Source organism: Hyaloscypha bicolor (genome assembly GCF_002865645.1).
Source record: "Hyaloscypha bicolor E unplaced genomic scaffold K444scaffold_189, whole genome shotgun sequence".
NCBI classification, from domain to species: Eukaryota; Fungi; Ascomycota; class Leotiomycetes; order Helotiales; family Hyaloscyphaceae; genus Hyaloscypha; species Hyaloscypha bicolor.
Genome location: NW_020194691.1, coordinates 892,496 through 913,396, shown reverse-complemented (window position 1 = coordinate 913,396; position 20,901 = coordinate 892,496). Strand labels below are relative to the sequence as shown.

Here is a 20,901-nt window from a genome sequence, read left to right as displayed (position 1 = left end):
TTCTAAGAATAATATGAGATTAATTTATCTTATTACTAAGGTATTCGGGTTTTCTATTTAGAGTATCTGTTCTTATATTTTCCGTTTCTTTAATATATAAAATTTAGAAGTTATATATAGTAAGTATTTCTATTTATTATATTTATTATTAATTAAGTTCTTTTATAGTAGTAAAGTAAATAAGATTCTTATAGTCTATATAGACTTATATTTAGTATTTCAATTTTTCTAAATATACTTTCTATTTATAGAAGGCATCTATAATTACTAGTAGTTCTTTATTATAGATTTTATAATTAAGCTCTACTAGTAATAGTTTCTATAAATAATATATAATTAGTTACTATTTACTTTACTTACTCTTTTAGCTAAATATAGCTCCTAATATATAGTCTAAGAAATCTATTTCTATAATAATCTCTTTTTCGGAATTGAATATTAGAAGTATTAGAACTTATATAAAAGCTTTTTTTAAGATATTAAATATCTTTTATAATTTTTCTTTCTATATAAATTCCTTATTCTTTTTTATAAGTTCTATTAAGGATATAGTAATTACTAAATATCCTTTAATAAATCTTATATAGAAGTTAGTAAATCCGAGAAAGAATTAAGTTTCTTTAATAGATAAAGATATAGCTTATTTAAGAATTATATTAACCTTAGTCGGATCTATTAATAATTTACTCGAAGTTATTATATATTCTAGAAATTTAATCTTTCCTTTATAAAACTCGTACTTCTCTAGTTTATATAGTAGTTTCACCTATTATAATATATTAAATATAGCTTCTATATCCTTAATATATTATTCCGCTATTTTTAAATAAACTAAAATATTATCTAGATATACTATATATATTTTATCCAGATATAGTTAGAGGATATTATTTATTATTCTTATATAAATTACTAGTATATTTATAGCTTTAAACGGTATTACTAGATATTTATAATACCTATATTTATATTAGAAGACTATTTTCCATTTCTTACTTTCCTTTATATAAATCAGGTTATATACTTTAGCTCTATATAGCTTATCTCTAAATTTATTTACTAAGAATAATATATAGTAATTTTTAATTATAATTATATTTAGTTTTTAATAGTTAATATATAGCCTTTTCTTATTATTCTTTTTTAGTATAAATAATACCGGACTTCCTACTAGTAAAATTAATAGTTTTATAAATTCTTTTTTCAAATTCTCGTTAAGATACTCTTTTAGTATTCTAAGGTCGGTTTCTAATATTTAATAAATAAGTAAGAAAGGTAGTTCTTTATTTTTCTCTAATAGTATTTTATAGTTCTATAGACTATATTAAGGTAAGGCCTTAATATCTTTTTCTTCTCTAAATAAGTTCAAATATTTATAGTATACTTCTAGTATTTACTTTAGAAGTAGATCCTCTATTATAAAATATTCTAACTCTTTTTAGGAAATAATATATATTTTCTTTTAGTCTTTCTAGTCTTTCCGACTTTCTTCTATTTTATTTTTATCTTATATTCCAATATAAAGTTCTTTTAGGCATTTATTAAAGGTTATTAATTCCTTTAACTAGTTAATAATTAGAACTATATTAAAAGTTATTTATTTATAGTATTCTCCGATTTTAAAGAATATTTAATAAGTTTTAATTCTTATTATTCCTCTATTATTATTAATTAGTTCTCTATTTACTACTATTAAGCTATAAAGCTATTTCTTGGTTTTAGTTCCAAAATTAAATAAAAATACTATTTTAGGTAAGATAAAATTTCCTATTATTCCCGAGTCTATTATTATTCTAACTTGATATCTTTTAAGGTCGGCTTCTAGTATTAACTATTCGGTACCTCCTCCTACTACTAGTTTATACTTGGGTTTATTATCCTTATATTTCTATAATATATTAAGCTATTATCGGGATCTATAAACTCTATATTCTGAATTATATATAAGTTAGTATATTTATCTAACTATAAACCCTTTTCTATTTCCTGGGACGTGGCTTTTATAAAAGTACTTTATACTATCTTTTATATTTATCTATAAATACTTCTTTTATCTTTAGTATATTAGCTCCCAAGTTTCCTCTTATTATAAGAGGTTATTATTAAAGGTAGGCTCGGGCTGGGATATATATAATATATATATCTCTTTTTCTTTTACTTCTTTTTACCTAATTCTTTAATAATTCTAATAGATAACTTTTTATTTAGTTCTCTATTTGAGACCTCCTATAGGCGCTTCTTCTGGCTTCTTCTATATAGTTCTATAATTTCTAATTAAGCTATTCTTATATTTCTATTATATTAAGAAAAATTTCTCTATTAATAACCTTCTATATCTAATCTTTCTAGGGCTATATAATTAGCTATTCTACCTTAATTTTACTAAATAACTACTCCCTATTAAAGTAGCTAGAAATAGATATAGTATAGTTACTATCTAATAATCTATTATTCTTCTAGTTCTAACTTATAGAGAATTATTTCAGTTATAAGCTAATCTTCTATTTTTCTAACTTCTCTTTACTAAATTATACTAGTTATTATCCTCTCCTTAAATTAGCCTATATAGTTATATTTTCTCTTTCTATAATATATACTTCTTCCTTAGGAAAGTTATAATTATTATATTCTTTCTTTCTTATAGTATTAAGTTATTTCTTTTTCTATAGAGCTCTATCTTTCTAGTAAGAGCTTACTATATATTCTAGTAATCCGTATTTAAAGTATAATTTATTCTTTTAGTATTTATCTATCTTTCTCTTAAATATCTTATACTTCTATTTAAAGGTAGTATCTAATTCTATAGATAAATAGTACTAATTCCTATATAACTTTTTCTTAATATTATTAGAATATATCTCCCTCTTTTCTAAGATATACTTAAATAGATAGTTATTAATCTTTATTACTAGTATTATTATTTTAGTTAGATTATCTGATTTCTCTGACTAAAAAATCTCGTTCTTAACTAAATCCTTAAGGCTATAATAGTACTATACTTAGAGAATAGCTTTATTTCACTTTATATATATAGCTAACTATTAGAACTCTATAGTATAGCTTAAAGCCGAGCCTCTCTAACGGAGGTACTATAGTTCCCTTTTAGCTATATATTCCTCCTTAATATCTCTAAAGACCTGATTAATTCCTTCTCTAAATTCTAATATAATATATAGATATTTCTTGATTTCTTTCTTATATTATAAGCTCCGATAAATTATTAATTATAATTATTAATTAGTAATTATTATTGGCTAAGTAATTAATAGTTAATTAATATTAATAATTATTATTAATAAAAGTAGGTCTAGCTATTAAGCAAGCCCCATTATATAAATATCTTACTTTCTAGTTTAATTATAAACCGATTAGTATAAAGATTAGTATAAAAGTAGACTATTATTACTATACTATTATACTTTTTAACTTTTTATTTAATAGTCTATTATATAATATAAACTAGCTAGTATTTAATATAGTTATTAATAATACTATTAATAAAAGTGGGCCCAGCTAGCTATTAAGCGAGCCCTATTATATTAATAATTCCATTAATAAAAGTGGGCCCAGCTAGCTATTAAGCGAGCCCTATTATATTAATAATTCCATTAATAAAAGTGGGCCCATTAAGCGAGCCCTCTTATATTAATAATACTATTAATAAAAGTGGATTCAGGCTTAGTAATAGCTATAGGAGTAATATTACAGGGCTACTATAGGGCTAATATACTATATTTATAGGTCTTATACTGCCTTTTCTTTAATACGGCAGAATTCCGATTTAGTAAAGGTAATAGAAGGCCTATAAATATAGTATATTGGCCCTATAGTAGCCCTATAGTATTACTAAAGCCCTGGACCCGATAATTATTAACAAATTAGTACAATTATCTAATTATTACTTATTGAGCTTATTGGAGCCTATACTACTTATATCCTATAGAGACCTTACCTTTAGCCGTCTTATTTTTTATAAAGTTAATTAAGAACGGACTAATCTAGTTAAAAGTGGCTCTTCTTAGTATAGTAATAATAAATAAAACTTATTCCGTTTCTAAATAAAACTTCTTTTAATTAAATACTATATAGAGTTTATACTATATAAGGAAGTATTAAAGTTTGAAATAGGTTCTATTAAACTTATCGGGTAGCTCAACTTGTAGTTCCCTAATAGAAAGGTCCGGAGCTTATAATTACCCTATCTTATTACCTATATAACTTATTCTATATTTATTTTTACTAGATATTATTATTAACTTATATCAAACCGGTATTATAATAATAGGGTACTTAAAATATAATACTTATATTACCTAGTAATAGAAGTAAGCTTTATATATTTAGTTAGGAAGTTTTAGGTAAGGGTTCTAGTAAGCCGAATAGTATTACCGAATAATATTATAAAGTATTATATAGTTATAAGTATAAGAATACTATTTAAGTTAAGTATAAAGCTCCTAAACTAATAGAAACTATTCTACTTATATAGACCTTTATATATTTATAGATTAAGGAATCCGAGGAATCGAGAATTTAATTCCAGGATTCTTTAGATCTATTACGTAATCTAATACCCGTAATTCCTACCTGAAATTCTATAATATAACTAGTATTATACTGAGCCTAAAGTCCTCAGGCCTTATAGTATTTATAATATAGAGTTTCTTAAGGCCGTAATATTCAATTTAATACTCTTATATATCTCGCTTATATATATATATTAACTTTTCTAAATAACTTTATAAGTATTAAATTAAAGCTTAAAGCATTTTATTATATTAATTAAGTAATTATTATTATAAATAAAAGAATTACAAATTTCTATTCTTAAACTATTATTAATAATATTAATAATATTATTACTATTTTAATTTACTTAAAAGTATATATATTATCTTTATTATATATTTACTTTAAATATATAATAATTAAAATAACTTTCTTATTAATTTAGATTTAGTAAACTAAGTTTTATAGTAAGTATTAAAACTTATTTTAATAAGCTAAAAGCTTTAATAAATAATAAACGAGGTATAATAACTCTTTTAATTAGAGATTTATTTATAATAAAGTAGATTTATTAATAAGTAAATTCTGGTATTATTAAGAGAAAATATTACTTATATTACTTATAAATAAAGTTAATATTTAATGCGATTTTAAATTAAGCTTATAATTACGCTTTAAACTTAATAGCCTTAGTCTCCTTTATCTTAATCTTAAATATTTTAAGTTTAGTAATTATATAAGTATATAAGTATATAATATTAAAATAAGATATTTAACTTTATAAGTTTATAAAATATTAATTAAGAAATAATAAGAGTCTATTATATTTTATAATACTTAATTATTAATAAAGAACGAATTATAAGCTTATAAGAAATAGGAATTATAAATACTATAATTATATTACTTTTACTTTAAGTATTAACTAATTGCCCTTATTTAATATAAATTCCCCGAAATATTAAATTAAAATACTTTAATTTATTAGTTATTTAAATATATAAGATTTAGGTATATCTTAATATTTATATATAATATTAAAAAAATTCTTTATTCTTATTAATATAAGGTCTTATTTTAATATTAATATAAATAAAGGCTATTTTAAAAAGATTAATATATTAACTTTTTAAATTATATAATTTAAATAATACTTTAAATAATTATAATTAATAGAATAACTAGTATAGAGTTAGAAAATTATATATAGTTTATTAAGCTACTCGCGGAATTATATTACGTAATAAGAATTATAAAAATAAATAGGCTTATTCTTTTTTTAATAAAATTTTTATAAAGTAAATTTTATTTTAATACTATTTATAACGAGTTCTAAGTTAATATTATAAAGGAGATTAATAAAAGAGTTTTATAAACTTAATATAAGAATACGTTTTTATTAATAATTAATTATAAGGGTTATAACTAATTTAATTATAATAATCGGGAAAAAATCAATATTTATAATATATTAAAAATATTTCGAAAGCTTATTTAATTTACTCGTTTTATATTATTTATACTCTAGCCTAGTTTAATTTATTCTCTAATAAGTAATATATTCCTTAAAGTGTCTTTAATTATATTATCTTAAATAAAGTAACTAAGAAGTTAATATAAAGTAAAGTTAATTCTCTTATATACTGTCTTATTTAGTTATACCTTTAAAAGGAAAAGAATATTAATATAAAATCGAGAGAAATTTTTCTATTTAATATCTAGCCTAATTAATTAAGTAAGTACTATTCAGGTTACTTAAGAGTCGCTTAGGGACTACTTTAGGACTGTTCTAAGACTACTCTAGGACTACTCAAGCGGCTCAGGTGAGTTGGGTAAGCTGAAGGTGAGCTAAGAGCGATTAGCGCCTAAGTTAAAGTGGCCAGGCTTTACTAACTAATCTTGGAATAAAGATTGAAGGATTAGAGTTCAACTACTAGGAAAGTCGGACTCTAATCTCATCCTTGCTGGTTCCGTTTTAGTCTCCGGACTTGAGCAGCTGCTGCTTTTCACTGAGTTGAAGTGAGCATACCTGAGCCGAAGGTGAGCGTGCCTGATCAGAGCCTGAGCACACCCGAGCAGAGCCTGAATAGATCCTAAGTATCCTGAGTTAGTCTACGCACCATAATACGGGACCCATTTTGGCCTCCTCGTGGGCTGACTATAGTTTTCTTACCAAATTTTACCCGGCTGGAATCGGAGGCGCTGGATCGATTGGCGCTATTTGGGAGGTGTTCTGATGGTTGGATGTTGAACTATTTCCAAAAAGGTTCCCTTTGAATAACCCCCTCTCCCCCCAAATGCTTTTCTTCGTGAGACGTGCTTGAAACAAGTGCCAGGCGTTATTTGGTGCCTTTAGGCATCAGGTACTCCTTTCAACAAACGCGAAGATCAAAACGAGAGCACGTGATATCTATCTGGCAGCCTGTGATTTCAGATCACACTTTTGTATGTAATTAATACACGTGAAACTACGTAAGCTCGGTCGGGCACTAAATATAATGACCCGATCGAGTGAGAATAGAAACCTCACGTCCTCTTTACCCTTTTCAATCACAAGCCTGACTGTAGTAGGTCTTTCCTTAACTGATGATAGTTCACCCTAGAACGTTGCAAATACTCGGAATTCTGAGGCTAACATCTCTGTGAAGCCTGCAGTCCAAGTCGAGATGGCCCATACCTTCGAGTTCCGCAATACATTTGGCAGCAACGACACAGTGCCAAAGGAGACGGCAGCATACGACTTCATCACCGTCCTTGCCGTGGCTCAGAAACTCCAGGTCGAAATCTTACCCATAACGTGGCAATCAACAAGAGAGCTTGCGGGAAGGGGAAAGACAAGTGAGATCAGTCAGTCATCGATCAATTTGCAGACTAGCCTTGCGTTCAAGCGTGTTGCAAAGAAGGACAAAAGATATGAGCCTGAGGGTCAAATTTTTCAATCCGTGATAAATGAGATCACTGCATTATGCCATCCATCCATCCGAAACCATCCAAATATCGTGGAGTTGCAGGGTATATGCTGGGATATTCCTGTGAAGGAAGATATTGACGATAATGAGATGGTAGAGCGTGTATGGCCGGCTTTAGTGTTTGAGAAGTCTGAATTTGGAGACTTGGGGCACTTTGCAATAATGCCCATCTGCAGAGAACTTGGCTTTAAGGACCGACTAGAGCTTTGTATGGGTATCGGCATTGCGGTCGCAGACATGCATTGCAATGGTAAATCTCACGCGGGAGTAAACGAACAGCAGTGCTTACACATTTAGGGATCATTCATGGAGACATCAAGCCCCAGAACGTTCTCGTTTTCAAGGATAAAACCACCAGTACATTCACAGCAAAAGTCATCGACTTTGGTTTTTCAACTTGGTACACCCATGAGGATCATCATCTAAGACTTGCACGGACGCCTCCATGGGACGCCCCAGAGCATCGCGAGTACACTGAATTTAAGCCAGCCCAAGCGCGCAAGACGGACGTGTTTTCATTCGGTATGCTCTGCCTTTGGATGCTTTTTGAACGGAAGCTGTCATCCAGAGATGAGTTTTGGACGCAAGAACCTTTCCAGTACGAATTGGGAGGACAATTGTCACGTCTGGAGGCGCTGAAAAGCGCCAACAAGCTTGTGTTGTTAGCGGACCGACTGTTAGGTGAGAAAGACGACCTGGATAAGGAGAGAAGAGAACAACTCAAAGAATTTTTCCGATTATCTATTGTCAACAATGCAGACCTGCGAGCATCTGACCTCCAACATTTACTCACCCTACTAAATCCAGATAAGTATGCTGAGAAATTAGTTACAGACCGAAATACATACTCACTTTTGTCAATAGAGTCCAGTGTGCACTTAATATCGAGAAACCTGTGGAAGAGATTATGTCACCTTCAGACTGTGGATTTAAGGTAATATATACGAAGTCTGACAGCAAAGGTACCGCGCTAAGCAATGTAGATAATAGACTCAATAAGACCAGCCTACAAAGGTGACTATCGAGTGCGTACTTACATTACTGCCTGCTTGGAGAATAGGCTGGATGGAGTGTTACTCCCTTGTATCGAGGCCGACTGCACGGACAGTGCTTTCCAATTGAGCGTTTGCCATTGGGTTGGTTTTGGCATTGAGAGAAATGAAGAGAGGTCAAGAATGATGCTTGAACTAAGCGGAAAGAAAGAAGGAGCGCTGCACCAAGAATTGGAACGCTTTTCGAACCCGGCATCTAACGGAAAAACTGGTACCACCTATGCAGATTTATTTCGACTTGGACATATTACTGAATTGGATATTGCGGTTTATTATCTGGAACACGATCAGCAGCAAAGTGCTGAACGGGTGATACAACAGGAAATAGTACAACTGGAACAGGTGCTGGGAGATAATTGCTACTGTTTGCATGACCTTATGCAAGCACTGTATATGATCATGTCGAACCAAGGGCGCTTGGTAGAGGCACAAAAGCTAAAGAAGAAATTATTGGAGAGAGCTGAAAGACTATTTGGGGAGGAGGATTCCGCAACGCTGACCAGCTTACAAGCTTTGGCATCATCCCACCATGTTTTGGGGCACTGGAAGGATGCAGAAGAATTGGCAATACGACTAGTTCAAATCAGAGAGAGGTTGGTAGGCCCGGAACACTTGTCTACGCTGAGCGCTACAAGTCTTCTTTCATCTATCTACCGAGACCAGGGGAGGTGGGCAGATGCAGAAGAACTGCAGTTGCGGGTATTACAGACAAAGTCAAAAGTTGTAGGGGAGGAATCCCCGAACACGATGAGTGATATGGATAACCTGTCATCGATCTACCGTAAACAGGGTCGGTGGAAGGAAGCAATACAACTGGGAAAGAGAGTTATGGATATAGGTTTGAGAGTACTTGGGGAGAAGGACCCTTCGGTTATGATTGGAATGGGCAATTTGGTGTCAGCGTACCACGGCGAGGGACAATTCAAAGAGGCAGAAGAATTGGGCACACGGGCCAAAAATATCTGTCTTAATGTGCTAGGTGAAGAGCACTTTGTCACCTTAATCGTCATGAGCAGCTTGGTAGCAACATATCGAGAACAGGGGCAATGGGAGATTGCCGAAAATTTGGGTACGCAAGTAATGCAGGGCAGTCTGAAGATTCTAGGTGAGGAGCATCAGTTCACGCAAAATAGCAAGGCAAATATGGCATCAATATATCGGTCTCAGGGTCGTTGGGATAAGGCAGAAAAGCTAGAGGCGGAGGTCCTTGCGATAAGCTTGAAAACGCTTGGGCCAGAACACCCTGACACGCTCATCAGCATCGGCAACCAGGCAACGGGCTATCGGCACCTCGGGCGCTGGCAAGAGGCAAAAGAGTTAGCAACAGAGGTGACGGAGAAATGCAAGAAAGTGCTTGGCGAGGAGCATCCCAGCACTCTTGTTAGCATGGGTAATTTGGCATTAATATACCGAGACTTAGGCCAGCTGAACGAGGCAGTAGCTTTAGAAGCACGTGTGGTTGAAATTCAGGAGAAGAACTTGGGAACAGGCCATCGAGACACCCTTACTGCGATGTCTAATTTGTCACTAACATACCTGGCTTTGAACCGTTTTGAGGAAGCAGAAGAGCTGGGCATGAAAGTGATGACGAGAAGTCTGCGGGTGCTTGGCGAGGAACATTCTTTAGCAATGATGGGTATAGACAACTTGGCATTCATTTATGAGAGCCAGGGACGTTGGGAGGACGCAGAGGAGCTGGAGATACGACTGTTAGAAACAAAGCGAAAGGTGTTAGGTGAGGGCCATCCACAAACCTTAGCCGCAATGGGTAATCTCGTTATGACGTACAGGAATTCTGCGAAGTTGGCCAAGGCAACAGAGCTCGAAGCGCAACTTATGGCATTTCCAATGGAGGAATAGGGATCCCATAGCATTCTTCGACCACCGAAGAGTATCGAAAAGTTTGAGGTTCATTAGATATAGTCAGCAATATGGTATTTTTGTAGTTCTTGTAGGCTAAGAAGAACATATTCCTTGGGTGAGCTTGTCACGTTGTTCTCCTGAAATGGCACCTGGGAAGCCTAATACATTTCTTTCTGGTACGCGTGACTCCCGATGGGTGCATGTTTGGTGAATGAGGAGTTGTGTTTTCGCACCTGCTGAAAATAGTAGTCGAACCAGCAATATATGGAGTGTGAGGACAGGGACGCACATAACCCATGTGCTGGTAGCATTGAGATTTCAAGGGTATCGAAACCATGAAGAACACGAAGAATAGAGAATTTGCAAGTGTATATTTCGTTGGATACACAGGGAAAGGCACTACGTATTGCTTGAAGTTCATAAAATCCAGAAGGGTCTTAGTGTTCAACAACCCCGAAGAAATTAGATGACATCCTTGTTGCGTTGTTTCTGCGATCTCCCTGCCGCGTAACGAAGAATCAGGAACGCCAATAACGTGAGAAGCGTAAAACCCAATGTTACAACCATGAATACCCAGAAATCTGGAGCAAGTACAAAATGTGAGTTTTTCAGATCGGAGCCAGCATCTGAGGTAGTTTGAACCGCGTCCGAGCTGAATATTGTCTAGGAATATGAGAATTAGCACAAATTTTTGGTTCAAGGCAGACATTTATATCTGCTGAGTTACATACCGCGCTCAGGGTAGCAGGAAGATAGATAGTCGCAATCAATGTCAAGGTTTTGAGAGTAAGAGAACCTTTGTTATTTTCTCTAGCAAGTTTGGCGAGAGTCTGGCTGGTTTCGTTGCTCCTAGTTGAGATATGTTCTAATGCTACAATGTTCTTCTCAATTGATTGACTCGTTTTGTGTGACTTTTCGACCTGTCTAAGCTCGAGGATCTTAGAGAGCTTGGTAAAGTGAGTGGAGATCCGCTATATGTGGCGAAATGCAGAGTATCTCACCAGGTTTCCAATGCTATACGATCTCTCCAAAATTGCTATAATGTTCTTGATATGCGAGGCTATTTCAGCAGCATACAAATGGAGACCGGCTGCGCTTTCGACACTCACTCTGACAGGATTACTACTTTGATTCTGGGAATCGTCATCTCTGATCCTGATACCGAGCCAGCTGTCCTCGAGCCCTCGCGCAAGATCTTGACAGCATTCTAATGCGCGGCGTGCCTTTCGCAATTTCCTTTGCAGGATATAAAGAGACTGACAATCGGTGAAAGTGACCGAATAGTCGACTTCGCTTATGTCCTCGACGTTCGAATAGGAGGCTTTCACGTCCTGGGCACAGCTCAGAACATAGAACCAAGTCACAGATTTCGAGTATAATCACCAGTACGTCGACTTTACCTCCGAGAAAATCAATGTACTCTGACCAGTGGGTGGAAATCGCACTGATAAGTATAATATGCAGCTCAAGGCATTTTGATTGCATCACATCGATGCATAGCTTGGGACTAACTTCAAGTTGTTCCAAGACTGTACGCGCAGCTTGAGGAATCTGCACGAAGATCCAGTTGGATCGTCTATTTGGAATATTCAGTTTGTGGTAGACGGCGGTCTCCCGCATAGACCATGGGTCTCCTTCTTGGCGGTGATTCTTCTCCACATGATAGACATTGTAGCAGATTTCGTCTAGGGAAGGTGAGCGACGCAAAGTGTGTCGGGTCGGACCAGCTCACAATAAGTCGACACGTGATAAGTCAGCGCCGGAAAGTGTGACGTACGAAGGATCAGATGAGCATTGTTGTTCTCCCTGATCCTCTGCCCAAAGGTCTTCACTAACTTATTGTAGTGCTCAAAGACCTGCTCTGATACTAGTAATTTGTTGAAAGCATCTTGGGTGATGTTGAGATAACCCCAAGAGAAAACTTTGGATATCAAGCTGTAATCAGTCAGTGTTGAAAATACCACAGGGCCCTCGGCAGACTAGATGTGGTGATTGTTGGTGCTCAGCTCCTGCTAGCTAAGTTAGTTCGTCTATAGGGATTTTGGAGGTGGATGCATTTAACTGCTAATTGTTGTTCGAGAGTGTTGGCTTCCTGAATATTCTGCCACTTGGAGTCTAATGTATTAATTTAATAATTCTCTCGTACGGAGCTGGCGACAGATAGCTGGAGGATAGCCTTACTATATCCTATAACATCGTTTGAAATGGACAAGATCTCAACCTGGACTTTATCGCCAAAGAGTTTGTGGGCATCATCATTCGACATTTGGGGATGCATTTTTCCTTCCAGGCTGGATCAATACAGTAGGCGTGCTAGATCAGTGGAGAAGTAGGGTAGCGTTGTGGGACAGGCTGGCAAGGCGTCACAACCATAGAAATAGAGGGAGTGCAAAGCGGTGTTTTTGACTGAAGAGCTAAGTCGGAGCTGCGTAGTGAAGCGTGCTTTTATCTAGCTGCGCTTACCTCAGGTCACATGACGTCTCGCGTCACGTGACCCAATCATAGTGAGTACTGAATCTGACATTCTTGTTTCAAATATCGTAAAAGTTGTAGGTTACGTGCAGGCTATGGAACGAATATTTCTTCAACCTGGAGTCCATTTACCTCATTCGTTTGTCGCATGAAACGTGACGAGCGGAAGACATGACGACGCCAGATCTTACAGGGCCACGTTTTGTACTCGGCGACCACCATTTCGCCTTATCTCACCACACTCACAGAGAAATTCATTCAACCCCTGCATCATTCTCTGTAGAAAGGAGGGCTTCGAAGTCAAGTGGGACCAATTGGATTACGAAATCGGATGATTGCAGGTTTTGTTGCCACGTAGCAGAGTAGATCCCGGCAGAGCAGCGGCGTACTTCGTAATCAGCTCGCATTCCGGGAGCCCAGTCGCCGGCCAACCGCGGTTTCGCCCGGCAACAGAAGGGGGTGGAATATCATGTTTGAGGCTGAGCCGTTGAGACCCTTTTTCTTTGAAACATCTCCAACCACCTCCCTCCAACAGAAGCAAATCCGACCACTCCATCAGATCTCGACACTAAAATCAGCGCACAGCACCGCTAGAATCGCAATCCGGAACCCAACAAGATGCCAGTGAAGCAGACAATTCCTAGCAGATACATCAATAGGGCCGACCTTTCGGCTCTGTTGACCAGCTTATTCGGTAGCAATTTCGCAGTCAAGGTAAGCTGAGCATCGCACGTTTCTAGCTAAACCTTTGAAAAACTGACAAAGCTTAGGTCTTAGAGGACAGCTACGGGCTAATAATTCCTAGAGAGCTGAGTGACGTGTGTTCGTCGGTTCAGACAAAATAAAGAAGGGCTGACAGCACTCGCAGACAGAGATAGCTGGGATTACACGACCACAGTGATTCAGGGATAGCTCTGTTGGATTTAGCTTGAAGGAGATGACGACAAAATTGCCGATAAAAATGAAGAAATTGAGAGATTCAATCGATGGGCTCCGCTGCAAGAACTATCAAAGCCGGTACTTTGTTCCAAGGCAATCACTGGTCAAGTTGTTACAGACAGATATAATACAGAGCGAGTTGCGGGGAATAGTTCCTCTGCATCAACTACCCGAAATCGTCCAGACAATCTTTCGTAAAGGCCAACTTATCTTCGCTATCCTCGTGCTAATAGATCACTTGGAATACATCGCAAAATTTATTGAGAGCGACCAGCTGCAACCGAATTGGTTGGATCACAGGCTCCCATTTGACCAGCAAACACTCGAAACAATGATGGAGGCGGTTCCTGCCTCGCGATTCTACGAGAAACAATGGGAATTTACAGCGCCAGTATTCACGCCCTTCATGCTTCGAAGGCATCTTACAGACGACACCATACTTCCGTTCCATAGTGAGAATAAAATCGGAAGTGGCGGATTTGGCGATGTCTATCACATCACTATTAATACTGCACACCAAAGCTTCGATGATTCGATTCACCAGGTGAGGACGCTCAGTATGAGAATTGGAATAATCACTAATGAATGCCAGCTCGTACGAAAAGACCTGCAACCGCATTCGCAGGATTATGAGGTTGAGTTACAAAACCTGTCAACTTTAAAATTACTTCGACATCCAAACATTAGCGAACTCCTTGGATGCTACACCTATCGCGGCATTCACAGCTTTATATTTCCGAGGGCAAAGGGGGGAGATTTGCATAAGTTTCTGCGTTCTCCCCTACCGGATGCATTTATCGACAATAGTTCATTTCTTTTGGCACTCGCAGGGCTAGCTTCTGCTGTAGCCAGTGTGCACAACTTTGTTGCTGAAGAGCTTCCTCTTGCTTATATAGGATGTCATCATGACCTAAAAGCCGCCAATATTCTAGTAGACGGGAACCGGTTCATTCTCGCCGACTTCGGGCTTGCCAGGTTCAAACCCCCATTCGAAAGCTCTGCCACACCAGCCAAGGTGCGCCATGGATTCTCAATCGCACCTGAGTGCCAAACACTTGATAACACCTTCGAGCTGCATTTGGTCCATCGCTCCAGCGATATCTGGTCTCTTGGTTGCATAATGCTTGACGTCGTCACCTACATGCTGAAAGGGCCAGACGGAGTTGCCAGCTTTGAATCGAAAAGAGAGTTCCAGATTGGGCAATTCGAATATGCCTACTATCACAAAGGAAGCAAACCTAATCCAGTAGTGACTGCATGGATTGAGGAATTAGGCAGACAACAGGGAGCCGTTGAACAACTTCTACTGGAATTGATTGCTCAATGCCTACAACTTGACCCCCAGCTCCGCCCAGGCGCGGGTATTGTCGAGGCATCAATGATCTGGATTGCACTTTTTTCGCTCTCACAAGTCGCGTTAAATCTATTCGACGAACTCCCTAATAATGGCAATATCCACGAGATATCCATAGAGTCCTGGGTGGAGAAGAAGAGGTTTGAGAGCTGGATGAGATCTCTGGGATTTGCAACTCTGCCATCTGATACCTGCAAATTACCCGGGAGCCTGCCCTTTGGCCTTGGACAGTTTGAGATACTGTCAATCCATCTCAAAACCCTAATAGGCGAGTTAATAGCAATAATCAGTAAGAAAAGAGAGAAACACCTGAGGGTTTTTCTTCCTTTGCGTCGTTTGAATACGGCGCTGTATGATTCACTTCCCCAAGCAGAGAAAGAAAAAGCGCAGCAAATATCGGAAATCCTTCTTCTTGAAAGTGGCCAACTGGCGAAAATGAGAGGAGTTTTTGATGGGGATACAACGGCCAATCTTTCAAAGGTATCAATGCTCGCACAGAGTAAGCACGACAGTCAAAAGGTGGGGCTGCAATTGAAAGCTTGGTCCCACGATCAGGAGATCGCTCGGCCCAAGATCGGGAAAACCAAACTTGGCCAACACTTTACAGGTCAGGTCGAAAGTAGCCAGGGGCAGAGAATAAAGGTGATAATCGATTTCAAAGATTATGACGATCCCCTTCTCCGCAGCAAGCTGTACATGCGGATGGAAGAGATCAGTAAGCTTTGCCTGTCGGTTCAAAACTATGAAGACGTGGGGTTACTCAAGTGCCGTGGGTATTTTCACGATCAGGATCGACGATCGTTTGGTCTAGTCTATGACCTTCCAGAGGCCAAAGACGGCTTGACAGGACTCGAAAACAATCCGATCACACTCTATCATTATATCAGCGGTAAACAGCCTCACATTTTAAAGCCACCACTGGGGTATCGCTTCCAGCTCGCGCTCAACGTCGCTACTTCCCTCAACGAAGTGCACAAAATTGGATGGTTTCACAAGGCCCTTACCTCATCAAATATAATTATGTATCCACAGTCTATGCATCAAACTCGTCCATACCTTGTCGGGTTCCGGCACAGTCGGCCAAACGAGACAACTACCTTCACTGAGGGTCCGCCGTCAGACCAGGATATTAAAGGATACCAGCACCCACAGTACCTAAAAAAAGATTTGCGATACTCGGTCAACTACGATTATTATAGCTTGGGAATTGTGCTCTTGGAGATTGGTCTTTGGCTTCCACTGACAGCTATTGTTGAAGATCAAAGTCTCAGTGCTGAGGAGATCCGCCAAAAGGTCCTGAGCAAAAGACTTCCAGTATTGGGGCATAGTATGGGAAGTAATTATCAGTCCATCGTTGAAGCGTGTTTGGGAGACACATTCACATCCGCTGAGGATGAAGAAGCAGACGAAGCCAGCCCACAGTCCCAGCTTCATTTTCAATCCAAAGTCCTAAATCAGCTTTCGAGGTTGTCTAGTTTGGATATTTGAGTACGGCAAGAGGAGTCTCGTGGTATTAAAGTTAAACTTCTCATTCGGTAGTTCGTTACTTCTTCATGCACCCTCTGATTCACTTTTCAGTCCTCTTCGTGTTATTGACTGTTGCGGATAGGACCGTATGCCGACATCACAGAAGGTATAATATCCAAATATCCCGAAATGTACTCCGCCGGAAGATATAGAGATCTTTCTATAGTTCCGATCCTCACTTTCTCAAGTATATAACCTCTGTAAAACTCATAGATAAATCTGCAGAATTAACACTCTTTTTGCCCACGGTGCAATATTTACCAACTATCACCAAGCTAAGTTGAGACCGGGATCGCCATATTCGCAACAGCACATCTTATGTACGCCTATATTCCCGCCTTGAATATCACGAGCTTCTTCCATTTCAGCATTAGTATTTTGAGAAGCATACATCTTTTCAGATCCAAGGCTCCTAAAAATCCAGGCCTCCACTGACATGAACAGCTCATGCTTCCTAGCAGACATGCAGTAGCAGCAGCAGCTTTGCGGTTCGGTGTTGTTAACAACGCATATCCACCGATGCTACTGGAGTTGTTGCAACCCAACCATCGATTTACGTAATAATTCATCAATTTTTGATTACCTGATCAATGCCAACCTAATAGAATCGCACTGAGCAAATACAACTTGACTAAAATAATATAATATGCGCCCTAAGCCAACCTCTAGCTTATTAGTTAAGTGGGTACTACTCAGGTTGCCCAGGGACTGCTCAGGTGAGCTGGCTGAGCCGAGGGTGAGTCGAGGGTGATTAGGCCTGAGTAGAAGCGGCTATGCTTACTAACGGAATGTGGAACGAAGATTGAGGGATTAGAGTTCAACTACCAGAGAAGTAGAGCAGCAAGCATCCGAGTAACTCTAAGTCATGACGATAGGATGGTTCTGAAGAGTCAGCGCTGAGTGATAACAAGGATTTGTATGTAGTACGTACCGACTTCTAAAGGTCCATCGATTGACGGGCCATCCGTCCCAGGCACGTGTGCGTAACCAAGTTTGAGGAGGTAAATCTGATTGAAACGCTTTATATGGCCTATGGCCAAGCTATTAGGCGTAATATGGCGGAGGAAGCAGGGCTGGCTATGAGCCTCTTCTATACGGCGAATGAGTTGATCGGTAAGGAGGAGGATGGTCTTCAAGGTGAACTTGCGGTCGCAAAAATTGAATAAGTCTTCTAAGCTAGGTCCCAGGAGATCCATAACCATATACCTGTAGCTTTCGAAGGTCCCGAAGTGGTGGACAAATGGGATACCGAGACTACCGGTGAGGGTTTCGTAGACCCTGGCCTCATATTCGAGTCGAGGGTTTTCGTGATTAATAGACTCAAACTTGATAGCAACCTCTTCGCCATCTTCGCCCTCTTCGCCCAAAGTCATTTTGATTCCCTTGAAGGTGGACGTGCCAATCGGGACATTAATACGGTATTTATCTCTATATAGAGTTTCTAGTACCAGAAAGGCCTTAAGAAAGGACGTTATGCCGCACGAAAGAAAAGGGTAGGTGTAATTCAAGAAAGTCCCCGTTAATGAGTTAAGGTTAATGGGGAGATGGGATGTATGCCTTTAATAGCTAGATGAGGCTGAGAGCCAAGGGCGAACCGAAGCGAACGAGGCAGGCGAGGCAAAATATTAGATGGGCGGGCAACATGCTAATAACAGCTGATTTTTTTCGTTTTTGGAAAGGTGCGCCTTACTGCTGGCGCGGTGAGCAACGGGCGCCGATTAGCGTCATCGGATGCAGCGTCCGGTTCCCCGCGCTACGCTGGTACAGTCGCTTGCAAAACCGGCTTCCCCTTCGTGTGCAGCTGCTGGAACTTTTACCTCGTTCTTGACCAGGATCCCCGGCCCGATCTAACCAAATATGGTTAAGCGTATGAACTCAGCCATGTCACTTAAATGATGCCTCATCAAGATGTCCTTTTTACAAACTTCAAATACGTGCGAGAATTAGCCTCTTGACCACACTCGCACTATAGTGTCTCGTCTTCAGCGCCATGGCTCCGAACCTCGCTTCCTCCCAGCACGACCTAATTCATGACATGATAGTTGATAAGAAGCTCAAGACATGTCAAATGGCTAACGTTGCTGAGTGCAGTGAGCGTTCGATCAAAGCAATACGCACAAACATTCATTACGTTCAAGGCACATTTCTTTCGCCACACAAAGAAGCTCGATCTGTTGCTTTCATGGAATCAAGTCTATAACTTCCCTCTCCAACAGCTCCGGTTAAGGGTCATAGCTAAAGAAAGAGACGATTTTTCTGGAAAGTGTGACATTGAAGACGATCGGATCTTGGAGAGACTTTGTATTATGCGACCAGGCGCCTGGGGAAATAATCTTAGCGTTTGGGACAAAGACCAAACAGAGTATAAGAATTTCCTGGCCAATTACAGAGTAATTGCCACTTCTGGAAAATCAAACAAATATGTCCTTCGCCATAGCGTCAAGGGTAAACTTGATAGCAATAAGTCCATATTCGTTAATATGGTGCCTTACGAAGGCGAATCCGAAAAAGGGTTATTGGTAACAAGCCTGCCTCGACAAAACTCCTTTCTATTTCTCCGTCGGTCTCCGTCGCTCCTGGAGATTTCCTTGGCATCTTTTCTGGGAAGCTTCGATATATAGATTCGAAGCCGTTAAAAACTATTAAGGGCCCTGTTCCGGGTCTTTGGCTAGACTATTCGGAAATACCAGGAAATCTTAATCGGATGAAGGTAGCAAAGCCTGGTGAGAAGACGAACGTCTGTCTTGCGTGGGAGGGAGTGAACGAGGTGAAAGGTGAGAAGTCCTTCTGTCAATATTGGAGAGTTTTAGTTATAGCTACGAGGGACATCATGCCATTTGACGAGCTTATTCGTCCTCCCTAACTTAGGTTCTACTGGATAGCGACCTGTATATGCCTCGCAGTTTTATATATGTATAATATAAGGCAAGTGGTGACAGCAATTTGTCGATTACAGATGGACAGTGATGGAAACAATTATTAAAGTTATGTACTCGAAAGTAAAATAGTAGCTTGATTTGATTACTGTGACTTTCTTGGTATTCCTATAGTATCTTTATGTGGCAATATGTCTGTATTACTCAAATAAAGTTTATTTGCTGGCTCGCCTTCGAAGTTTCCTCAGTTGTGGCTTGATCAATCTCAAGCTACAGTGAAAAATCACGTGCTATAGACATTCCCGCACTCGTAAAGGGGTCATCCTCGGCTGGTTCGTCGGCCTTACAGTATTGTATAGTACCGTATTGCCTCACTTGGAGGCACGAAGTTCTCGTATATACAGAGGTACCTCTATCTGTTTAAGCAATAGCCGTGCTACGATCTCTTGCTGTGTCTTTTTTATCTTCAATTGAATCTGATAGGTAGGCGTAAATGCTATTTTTAGTATTATTTAACGCGTATTCGCTGGCAAGCGCATTACAAGGCCATCTGCCATTTCAACCTCATTTCCCTTCTCTAAATATTATCCGTACTGCTCTGTAAACCGCAGAACTTCGATATCCTGTTTATGCGTTTTGAAAAGTTCTTTAGCGTTAGGAACTATACGCTATAGAGCTCTTCTGTAACCGAGACGATACTGAGATAATAATTAGGAATACGCTTCGATAATCGTTAATACGGAAGCCTAACCTCTCGACACAGACCTATAAATATTCCTGGTCATTATCAAGTTCGATCAAAGCGGCGCTATAATAGTCAGTACATAAACTCTGTACTCACCTCTTACTAACATCGTGGGCTACAAAGCCTCTGAAACTATTATACCCTAATGCCAAGACTATAGCAAGCAATATAGCAAGCAATGCAGCAAGAGTCGAGTATATTATATATATATTTACTTGACTACGCTAATAATATCTAGTATTATTGCTGTCCATGGCCTGAATCCTCGAAGCAAGAATGATGCCGACCACGCATGGGACACATAGCGTACGCCTGCCGGATCTCAAGGACGCCTCTGGCTACGCAACGAGCTTCGTTAATATATTCCGGAATCGCGAATCTTTCTTTACGAATATAACTCAATAGCAGTATACGGGAAGAATAAAAGCACGTTTATTGAGAAGGCGAATATGCTACTTGAAGAGATACGACTCGAGAGACATAACGCCGGCAAGAGACCGATCCTGTTCCTGGGCCATAGCATGGGCGGGCTCTTGATTAAATAAGCCTTAATTAATGCACACAATAGCACTAATCCCGGGTATAACTCAATCAA

General features: G+C 38.2%; 8 protein-coding genes across 8 annotated transcripts; 6 read left to right on the top strand and 2 right to left on the bottom strand.

Annotated features, from left to right (window-relative positions):
* Nucleotides 1–7,053: 7,053 nt before the first annotated feature.
* On the top strand, nt 7,054–8,565 carry K444DRAFT_283362 (kinase-like protein). Its single transcript, XM_024871591.1, has 5 exons — nt 7,054–7,076; nt 7,158–7,728; nt 7,776–8,289; nt 8,343–8,412; nt 8,469–8,565. Exons 2-5 carry the CDS (start codon nt 7,176–7,178, stop codon nt 8,475–8,477), a joined length of 1,146 nt encoding a protein of 381 aa, XP_024726704.1. The 5' UTR covers nt 7,054–7,076; nt 7,158–7,175; the 3' UTR covers nt 8,478–8,565.
* K444DRAFT_622417 (putative kinesin light chain) lies at nt 8,346–10,853 on the top strand. Its single transcript, XM_024882094.1, has 2 exons — nt 8,346–8,412; nt 8,469–10,853. The coding sequence occupies exon 2, from the start codon at nt 8,654–8,656 to the stop codon at nt 10,388–10,390; it is 1,737 nt and encodes a 578-aa protein (XP_024726703.1). The 5' UTR covers nt 8,346–8,412; nt 8,469–8,653; the 3' UTR covers nt 10,391–10,853.
* Nucleotides 10,756–12,659, bottom strand: K444DRAFT_670634 (uncharacterized protein; the record flags this gene model as incomplete). Its single annotated transcript, XM_024887651.1, has 6 exons — nt 10,756–11,056; nt 11,125–11,340; nt 11,395–11,724; nt 11,777–12,078; nt 12,171–12,314; nt 12,575–12,659. The coding sequence occupies 6 exons, from the start codon at nt 12,657–12,659 to the stop codon at nt 10,856–10,858; spliced, it is 1,278 nt and encodes a 425-aa protein (XP_024726702.1). The 3' UTR covers nt 10,756–10,855.
* Nucleotides 12,660–13,231: 572 nt separating this feature from the next.
* On the top strand, nt 13,232–13,987 carry K444DRAFT_622415 (uncharacterized protein). Its single transcript, XM_024882093.1, has 4 exons — nt 13,232–13,347; nt 13,444–13,579; nt 13,636–13,683; nt 13,734–13,987. Exons 2-4 carry the CDS (start codon nt 13,484–13,486, stop codon nt 13,764–13,766), a joined length of 177 nt encoding a protein of 58 aa, XP_024726701.1. The 5' UTR covers nt 13,232–13,347; nt 13,444–13,483; the 3' UTR covers nt 13,767–13,987.
* Nucleotides 13,827–16,646, top strand: K444DRAFT_548671 (kinase-like protein; the record flags this gene model as incomplete). The annotated part of the gene is made up of 2 exons (XM_024876390.1): nt 13,827–14,348; nt 14,397–16,646. The coding sequence occupies 2 exons, from the start codon at nt 13,827–13,829 to the stop codon at nt 16,644–16,646; spliced, it is 2,772 nt and encodes a 923-aa protein (XP_024726700.1).
* An 897-nt stretch (nt 16,647–17,543) lies between these two features.
* Nucleotides 17,544–18,058, bottom strand: K444DRAFT_638398 (uncharacterized protein; the record flags this gene model as incomplete). The annotated part of the gene is made up of 2 exons (XM_024884246.1): nt 17,544–17,581; nt 17,617–18,058. The coding sequence occupies 2 exons, from the start codon at nt 18,056–18,058 to the stop codon at nt 17,544–17,546; spliced, it is 480 nt and encodes a 159-aa protein (XP_024726699.1).
* A 693-nt stretch (nt 18,059–18,751) lies between these two features.
* Nucleotides 18,752–19,051, top strand: K444DRAFT_485540 (uncharacterized protein; the record flags this gene model as incomplete). Its single annotated transcript, XM_024873097.1, has 1 exon — nt 18,752–19,051. A coding segment is annotated over one exon (300 nt), but the record flags the coding sequence as incomplete, so codon positions are not given.
* A 161-nt stretch (nt 19,052–19,212) lies between these two features.
* On the top strand, nt 19,213–19,548 carry K444DRAFT_548579 (uncharacterized protein; the record flags this gene model as incomplete). The annotated part of the gene is made up of 1 exon (XM_024876383.1): nt 19,213–19,548. A coding segment is annotated over one exon (336 nt), but the record flags the coding sequence as incomplete, so codon positions are not given.
* Between the last annotated feature and the right edge of the window lie 1,353 nt (nt 19,549–20,901).